The 9608-nt window shown below is 41.1% G+C and overlaps 1 protein-coding gene across 7 annotated transcripts in view; it reads right to left on the minus strand.

The window, feature by feature from the left end:
• The window catches only part of enah (ENAH actin regulator), a 398339-nt gene that overhangs the window by 61409 nt on the left and 327322 nt on the right, over positions 1-9608 (minus strand). For 6 of the 7 annotated variants that reach the window (XM_043687390.1, XM_043687387.1, XM_043687385.1 and 3 more), the window contains one exon: positions 4203-5018. The exons of the other annotated variant lie outside the window; for it this stretch is intronic. In XM_043687390.1, coding sequence (XP_043543325.1) covers positions 4203-5018 — 816 coding nt within the window. The remainder of the gene's footprint in view (positions 1-4202; positions 5019-9608) is intronic. 7 annotated transcript variants of the gene reach the window in all.

The raw sequence follows: 9608 nt of genomic DNA on the forward strand, positions 1-9608 counted from the left end.
ACTGGTCTGTAATTGCCGGGGATTTCCCTATTTCCTTTCTTGAAGAGAGGAATTACATTTGCCTCTCTCCAGTCCTCAGGTATGACTCCAGTGGAGAGCGAGGATGAAAAGATCTTCGCAAGTGGCGAAGCAATTGCATTTCTCGTTTCCCAAAGCAGCCGAGGACAAATCTGATCCGGGCCTGGCGACTTGTCAATCTTAATGTTTGACAAAATTTTCAGCACATCAGCTTCCTCTATCTCTATCCATTTCAGCATGCATACCTGCTCTTCAAAGGTTTCATTCACTTGAAGGTAGCAAATGTAACATTGCGAAACAAAAGACTGGAGAGAGTGCATGAGAGAGTCCAAGGGAGAGACAGAGGGACAGAGAGAGACACACAGAGATAGAGATAGATAGACAAAGAGAGAGAGAGAGAGAGAGAGAGAGAGAGAGAGAGAGACAGGGACAGAGAGAGAACATGTGCGAGCATAAGTGCGTGACAGAGAGGGAGGGCATGCAACAGAGCACACATGCTCTGAGAGAGACAAAGTGGGGTAGAGGGAGACAGAAGTAGAGAAAGAGAGACAGACAGAGAGAAAACTATTGACCTGATATCCATTAGCTTTGCTGTGTCTTTTGATAATGTAACAGACAGGACTGGTGCGGCATGTACAGAATTCTAAAGGTGTTTGATTATGTGGCTTTGCAGGAATCCTGAAGCTCAGGTATTTAAAAAAAATACTCTAGCATTAGAGATATTATATTGGCAAGGTGAAAGTCATGGTGGAGGTTTCTTTTTCAGACCAGAAGATTGCATAATATGGGGGTTTACTACAGCTGGTACACGGACCTGCTTTGCTTTATACATACATCAGTGACTTAGACCAGATTTTGAAAGCACAGTGTCACAAATTTGGAAATACACTGAACTGTGAAGAAGACAGTGATAAGCTTCAAGATAGGCTAGTGAAAGGTGAAGACGCATTGATGAAATTTGACACAGAAATATAAAGTGAGACGGTGATGTGGTGGGATTCTTGTGTTGTATATGAGAAAGTCTTGTAAATTAGATAACTGAGCGGATCATGTGTTTTCATGCTGCTTGTTGAAAGCCAAATGTTAGCTAGCTGATGAGAATAACTTCCTTGCTCATTGAGGAAGTGCCTTGGGATCTATTATAATATTCTGAAAGGGCAGATGGCCTTCACTTTGTCCCACAGGGCTTGATTTGATTTGATTGATTTAGTGTCTCATATACCTAAGTACAATGAAAAGTTTTGTTGAAAATCAGTAAAGGCAGAACGCAGTTCGCAAGCACATATAGATCATAGGATGAGAAAAAACTAGACAGAGGCATACAAGTTACACTGCACAGGGTGTGCGCTAGGCAAGATCAGCATTATTTGAAGAAGAGAGTCCATTCATCAGTCTAATAATGGCACAGAAGAAGCTGTTCATGAACCTGCTGGTGCGTGTGTTAAACATCTTCTGCCTGATGGAAGAGGTTGTAGGAGAGCATTGCCAGGGTGTGATGGGTCTTGATGATGTCGGCAGCTTTTTCCACTGAAATGGGCCATGTAAATGGTGTCCATGGGTAGAAGATTGGCTTCTGTGATGGCTTCTGGGCTGTGTACATCACCTTCTGTAGTTTCTTACAGTCCTGGGCAGAGCAGTTGCCATACCAGGCCGTTACGCACCCAGACAGTATGCTTTCAATGGTACATCTGTAAAGATTGGTGAGGAACCTTGTGCAACCAAATTTCCTGAGCTGCCTGAGGAAGAAGAGGCATTGTTGTGCCTTCTTGACCGTTGCATCTATGTGGGAAGTCCAGGACAGGTTGTCGGTTATTGTCACTCCTAGGAACTTGATGTTTTCCACCCTCTCAATCTCAGCTCTGTTAATGTAGATGGAGGTGTGTTCTCTTCCCTTCTATCTAAAGTCAATGATCAGTTCATTAGTTTTGCTGACACTGAGAGGCTGTTCTCATTACACCGCATCACTAAGCCCTCTATCTCCTTCCCGTATTCTGACTTGTTGCTGTTTGATATCCCTACCATGGTAGTGTCGTCAGCAAACTTGCGAGGAACCTGTCTCTATACTGTCTCTGAAGCTTTCACATCTTTCCTCAGTTGCAGTGCAACATTCCAGTGTTTTAAAAAAGTTCTTCATAGCTTTCTTGCTTTTAAACTCTATGCCTCTATTTATGAAACCCAGGATTCTGCTTGCCTTGTTCATCACTTTTGCAACTTCCCCAGGTATCATCAATGATTTCTGCTCATTTAAAAAAATATTTTCATGGACATGTACAACATTGGCAACACCAGCATTCATCCCTGCAGCACTTGAACTACGTCGTTTGTTCAGCCATTTTTGAGGGCACTTAAACATTAATAACATTGCTGGGTGTCTCAAGTTATTAAACTGGGTAAGATCTTAAGATATACTCATTCAGCCCGTTGTGTTTGCTCCTCCCCATTCTCCTGCCTTCTCCCATAATCTCTGATTCCCCTACCAATCAAGAACCTATCTATCTTTGTCTTAAAAATACTCAGGGACTTGTCTTCCACAGTCATCTGTGGCAATGACTTCCACAGATTCACCACCCTCTGGCTAAAGAAATTCCTCCTCATTTCAGGTCTAAAACTTTACTCTGAGGCTGTGCGTTCAGGTCCCAGTCTCTCCTAGTATGGAAACATCTCCATGTCCACTCTATCCAGGCTTTCAATATTCTTGTTTCAATCAGATCCGCCCTCATCCTCTAATCTCCATTGAGTACAGACCTGAAGCTCAACCTCTCCTCTTATGGCACGCCTTTCATCTCCAGGATCATTCTTGTCAACCTCCTCTGGACCCCTCCAACCCACATCCTTCCTTAGATATGGGGCCCAAAACTGCTTACAATATTCTGAATGTGGTCTGATCAGGGCCTTATGTAGCCTCAGCAGTACTGCTCTTGTATTCTGGCCTTCTCAAAATTAATGCCAACACTAAACCATGTGACTATAAGATATAGGTGTAGAATTAGGCCATTTGGCCCATTGACTTTGCTCCATCATTGAATCATGGTTGATGTTCTCCTGCCTTCTCACCCTGTAACTCTTGATCCCCTTACTAATCAAGGACCTATCAATCTCTGTCTTAAATACACTTAATGACTTGGTAGATGTATTTCCCTGAAGGAGCAGGTGTGATTTTTAGATTAATTAACATTTATTTCATCGTCACTATCACTGAGATACGCTTTTAGTTTCAGATTTTATTGTTTCATTCAATTTTAATTTAAACCTGCGTCACCAGAACATTAATCGAGACCTCAAGATTACTAAACCAGAGCCATCCAGACTACTTAACTGCCCAGGAAAATGCTTGGAGGCTTTGAAGAGTGCAGAATTGGTTACATTAATGAGAGGTACTAGAGTTCAGAAAGGTCTGTGAACTGCATTGTTAAAATAGCTTTTGTTAATTCAGTATGACCTTCAACTTATCACACACAAGTTACATGAAAGAAATTTCTGCACATTATGAGATTTTTCATATATAGTATCAAAGGCAATCCCATTCAAAATCATAAAGCAATCATAACCATTATTCAGAAAGTCAATAGAATATTTAATTCCTGTCTAAAGATTTTACTTAAATAATCATACGATACCACATGATTGGAGTACAGTTCTACAGTTCTGTCCCTTCTTTTCTCCTCCACTGCAAGAGGAGAGGTGAGGTGGTGTCATGTTACAGTTCTTTACTTGGAAGGACCTTTAGTAATTTTTACCATACTACTTGTAATTATGTCCTCAGAATAGCTACATGTACACACTTCAGCCATCAGAGGAAATAATTCCACCTCACTTCCACAGAGATATCAAGACAACTTACATCATCTTTACAACATAGTGAAGACTTAGTACAGATTCCAAAATCTAATCCAGAATCTTTACCAGGTAGATATTGGTCAAGTAAAAATGTATAAAACTTATGTTGATACAATTTGTTTAGCTCACATGTCTGCAAAAATACTTGGATTTTTAAAACACTTTTCATGAACACCAGATGTCCCTAAATAGTTAACACCGCATCTTTCATGAAACATAAAAGAGCCACAAAGTTGTTGAGCAGCAAAATGGGAGCCAAATAGCTAATATTTGGTTACACAGAACGAAACTGGTTTTTTTTGTTCATCCCCCAGAACTGATAGATTGTAGCAGAGAGAAAGCCTTACCCTGTAGAACTGTAGGTTCAGCCAGCTGAGGGGGTGCCTGGGTGATCGGCTCAGGAGCCGAGGAGTCTCCCAGCCAAAAGAAAGAGTTCTCAGCAGAGGCAGGCCGCTTAGGGGAGGTAGGGGTGACTGTAGAGGGAGGTAGTGGTACAGAAGGCTGAGACATAGGGACAGTGGTATTTGAGAATGCAGGAGTGGTGTAAGATGATGCCATTGAGAGCGGCAGATGAGATGGAGGACGAGGAGGTGGAGGTGGAGGTGGCGGTGGTGGTGTAGCTTGAACAGGATTTGAGGCTTGTTGGTGTAGAATATCTGATGCGCTATTAATGCCAGTAGGTGATGGTGGCTTCTGGATTTGGATGGGAGTTGGAACAGGAAGAACTGGTCGAGGGCCTGTGGCTTTGGCAGGTGGACTGCTTATAACCACAGGTGGTGAAGGTGGAAGTGGGGAAAAATTAGTGGCAGACCAGACCACTGGTTTGGGCACTGAGGGAAGAGACGGAGGAGCACTGATGGGAGATGGTGGTCCAGGCGTTCTATGAACAGGACGGGGAACAGTTGCGTAATGGGGTAAGACTGGATGGAAGGCAGAACCAAGTGAAGTGGCAAAGCGAGATGCTGAGTGGCGTAAAGGTGGGGTTGGTGGGGTGGAATTAGATGAGGCTAGTGATGCATATTCTGAGACAGAATCAGATGAGGAGGGAGTGAATGATGAGACAGGGACAGCAGATACAGCTTTTGTGTAAGGTGGGGGAGGAATTGAAGGGGGTTGACAGCTACTATATTCAGGAGGTGGTGTGTTATATTCAAAAGATGAGGCTGGAAATGAAATGAATGCAGCACAAAAAGGACACAAGAGGAGAGAGAAAGAAGAGAAAAAAATATGGCTAATATAGTAATAAAATCAGTTGTGAAAGAAAACCATGTTTTAAAAAGCTGCAGTTTGCCTCATAGGACTGTCTTGATAAACCAACAGAAATGCTGACTCACTACAATCTACATCAAAGCAGCCTTAACAAAGTGTGCAACAAATAAAGTAAAATCAATCTCTATACACTAGAATCAGAATCTTGAATTCAATAGGGCATCTATCTGGTGCCAGACATTCCTATTTCACAGTTGCAGAACAGCAAGTTTAATAAGTTAAACTGGATCGAAATAATCCAGATTTCAACTGGTTAACTTTCACTCCCAGTAGTGGGAAGCTAACCTTTTCTCTACATATGCACAGCATTTTCGAAGTGCTTGCTCCTTCTGTTTTGGGCTTATCACAGGTAAACCGCTGTAGATTTGACTGAATATTACAATTGGTATTTAAGTACAAAAACTTGGATCAAAGAGAGTCTGGATAAATTGATTCCTCCTGTGTTTCATATTTTTACATTAGAAAACTGTATATAACTTGATTAGTGTTCATCCCTTCTTGGTAAAATAAAGAATGCTGTCTCTACACATTCAATTCTTGGTCAATGCCAAATTAGTCGATCTCAGTGGAGAAAACACTGGTGGGCAATAGTGGCCTTATGAAGGAAATTCATCAGGTTTCCGTTTCCTGATTAGTATTCAGAGATCCCATTTGGAAAATGCATACTTGAGTAGGCGTTTGGTGAGAAACGAGACCAGACGTTTGTCAACCTCCTCACCTGGGGCACAAACTCTGTGTTACGATTCTACGGATAATAGTTAGCTGAGTACCTCAGTCAAAATATCCAATCTTCATGCATAGGTAAAGTAATCATCATCAGGATCATAACTAAGATTAATGTGGTCACAACATCCAGACACTCAAGCACTTTCCAGCAGGAGTCACTGAGTAGTAATGAGGAACGAAGCACTGGCTGAGTTTTTATTTCCACTTTCAGGTACACTCAGGTTGAATGTAGTATTCCTGCTGTGAGCAGCTGACCCAGCAGAAGTAAAGCAGGCACTTATTGGTCAGTTTAGCTATAAAATTAATTTTAGTCTTTAGAATTGTTAACTTAGCAGAATTTTATATTTAATTTTTTTTAAATTCTAAGATTTCCCATTACTGATCTTGTATGAATGAGCGAGTTTTGGAATTGTTCACGGCAATTAACTTAGAGCTTCACGTTTAAAAGTAATAAATGCGCCCCCCACTCCACGGCTAGTCCTGCGAGGCAAGCTGTAGGTAAATGCACAATTCAGAAGATAAATCAATATTAGCCAAGGGTAACCGTCATCCATTCAGTGAGACAACGAATCAGCATCTTTCTAAACACAAAGCAAACTTTAACACAGCTACAGTATCCCTTCAAGGGTTCAATTTAAAGATGCACAAGCACAATCTGATACTATTATTCCTCAATTTTTACTGTTTTGAATTTCAAGCTCAAGAAAGTTGGCTGATGAACTTCCCATCCAGAAATGCTTCCAGTTATAATAAATAGTTTGTCATTGTGCATGTGAAGTTTATATTTTCTAAAAGCTTATAATTCTACTAAAAATCTTATCATTTTTCTCTCAACTCTGCATAAGCCTCCTTCCTTACTTGACCAAACTTTATTTCTGCATCATGAAATATACCAAGAATGACTGAAAATCACATATAGTACAAGTTATTTGATTGTTACCTGCACTGACAAATAATGATCCCAAACAATTTCCTTAGTCTTTTTAAAATTTTTTAGAAGCTGTGTTTTGCAGCTCTTTGAGTCTAAGAATCATGGAGGTCTGCAGCACGGAAGGAGGCCCTTCAGGACCAGTCAAAAACAACTATCTAACTATTCTAATCCCATAGTCTCATATCTTGGCATAACAAATGTTGAACCTTCATGAACTGAAAAGAACTTGTTAAACTGTCTATGAAGATTAGCCTATTTTAGAACACAATTGGATCTGAACAAACTTCACAAAACAGAGATATGAATCACTCTGGCATTGAAAGTGCAAAATTGCAACCAATGGAATACAATATCATGGATGATATCCACACAACACAAAGCAGATTCAAATTCAGATGGACAATGCATCGCCCTAATGAGATATGGGCAAGATTTTGTATTGCAATTGAGATTAGGCTATTTGTACTCATTGTTATTATGGAATAAATCTGATAGTGACTTCCAAAGTTTACATTTGATAAATTAAATGTGTGAATCTGGAAGGTTTGCACTGAATTACCTCGCTCATCCAAATATTTCATCTCAAAAATCAAGAGACGTTTGCATCAATTTATATTTTTTGAGACATCAACCATCGTTTCCACTATTTGCTCCTACTTAAAGCTCAGCTTTACAAAAGAAGAAAAAAAGAAATGACCTTGGGATTTTCATGAGAGAATGCAAATTAACAGTGACTTGAAAAGAACACCAGAAAGCTATAATATTACAGAGCAGAGTCAATTTAGCTAGAACTAAGGAATAAAGATGGTGCAAATCTATGACACAGAGCTGGGTGACAGGGTGAAATGTAACGAGGGTGTTATGAGAATACGGGGGACTTGGACAGGCTAGGTGAGTGGACGGGGACTTGGACAGGCTAAGTGAGTGGACGGATGCATGGCAGAGGTAGTTTAATGTGGACAAATGTGTGGTTATCCACTTTGGTGGCAAGAACAGAAGGGCAGATTACTATCTAAATGGAGTCAAGTTGGATAAAGGGAAGTACAACGCGATCTAGGTGTTCTTGTACATCAGTACAAGAAAGCAAGCATGCAGGTACAGCAGGTAGTGAAGAAAGCTGGCCTTCATAACAAGAGGAATTGAGTATAGGAGCAAAGAGGTCCTTCTGCAGCTGTACAGGGCTCTGGTGAGACCACACTTGGGAGTATTGTGTGCAGTTTTGGTCTCCAAATTTGATGAAGGATATTCTGGCTATTAAGGGAGTACAGGGTAGGTTCACGAGGTCAATTCCCGGAATGGCCAGACTATCATATGTTGAAAGATTGGAGCGAATGGGCTTGTATACACTTGAGTTTAGAAGGATGAGAAGGGATCTGATTGAGACGTATAAAATTATTAATGGATTGGACACTCTGGAGGAAGCATGTTTCCGCTGATGGGTGAGTCCAGAACCAGAGGACACAGTTTAGAAATAAGAGGTAGGCCATTTAGAACAGAGTTGAGGAGAAACTTCTTCACCCAGAGAGTCGTGGATATATGGAATGCTCTGCCCCAGACGGCAGTGGAGACCAAGTCTCTGGATACTTTCAAGAAAGTGATGGATAGAACTCTTGGAGATAGTGGAATCAAGAGTTAGGGGGATAAGGCTGATTGTGGATGCTCAGCCATGATCATAATGAATGATGGTGCTGGCTCAAAGGGCCGAATGGCCTACTCCTGTTCCTATTGTCTGTTGTCTATAAATACCAACTAGTGAAAAAGATGCAGAAGAACAAATCTGCAGGGAAATTACAAAGAAATGTTGATATCATTGAGTATTACAATAGGTACTTCAACTATGAGAGGAGTACTGCTATTGTAAGGAGCAGCGATGGAAAAGGGCTCCTAGATTGTTTTCAGCAGGGTCTCCGACAGCAATATGTGTCTAGTCCAGAGGGATGCATTGATCTATGGAAATGAGGTGGGCTAAATGGATCAAGTGCCAGTAAGGTAATATTTAGGACACTCTGATCATTGTATCATCAGGTTCAGGTTGGTGTTGGAGAATGACATGCAACCAGAGTAAGTAAAATGATTTGTTAGACAGCTCACTTCAATGGGGCAATAATACATCTGAGCAGGACTGACTGGAACGAGGGTTAAGGAGAAAAACAGTAACTGAACAACAGGACACCATGAGTATTGTCGAGGTATATTCCCTCTAATGAGAAGGATGGGACCAACAAAACCAGAGTTCCCTGGATGGCAAAGGAGGTAGAAGTTAACATTAGAAAGAAAAAAAAATGTGCTTATGACAAGGGTAAAGCAGAACAAAAAGATCCAACAGGAATACTAAAGGTTTAAGGGGTGACGAAAAAGCAAATAACAGAAGCTAAGAGGAATTATGAATAAAGACTAGCAGAGCTAAGAGCAGCAAGGAGGGGACATGAAAGGTCCTTAGTTGGTAGGATTAGGGAAAACCCTAAGGCTTTCTATAGGTATGTCAGGAATAAAAGAATGACTAGGGTAGGAATAGGTCCAGTCAAGGATAGTAGTGGGAAGTTGCGTGTGGAGGCTGAAGAGACTGGGGAGACTGGGGAGACACTGAATGAATACTTTTTGTCAGTATTCACTCAGGAACAGCACATTGTTGTCGATGTGAATACTGAGTCACAATTAAGTAGAATGGATGGCTTTGAGGTATGTAGAGAAGAGGTGTTGGAAATTCTGGAAAGAGTGAAAATAGATAAGTCCCCTGGGCCTGATGGCATTTATCCTAGGATTCTCTGGGAAGCAAGGGAGGAGATTGCAGAGCCATTGGCCTTGATATTTATGTCCTCTTTGTCTA

Source organism: Chiloscyllium plagiosum, chromosome 3 (assembly GCF_004010195.1).
Source record: "Chiloscyllium plagiosum isolate BGI_BamShark_2017 chromosome 3, ASM401019v2, whole genome shotgun sequence".
In the NCBI taxonomy this organism is placed as follows: domain Eukaryota; kingdom Metazoa; phylum Chordata; class Chondrichthyes; order Orectolobiformes; family Hemiscylliidae; genus Chiloscyllium; species Chiloscyllium plagiosum.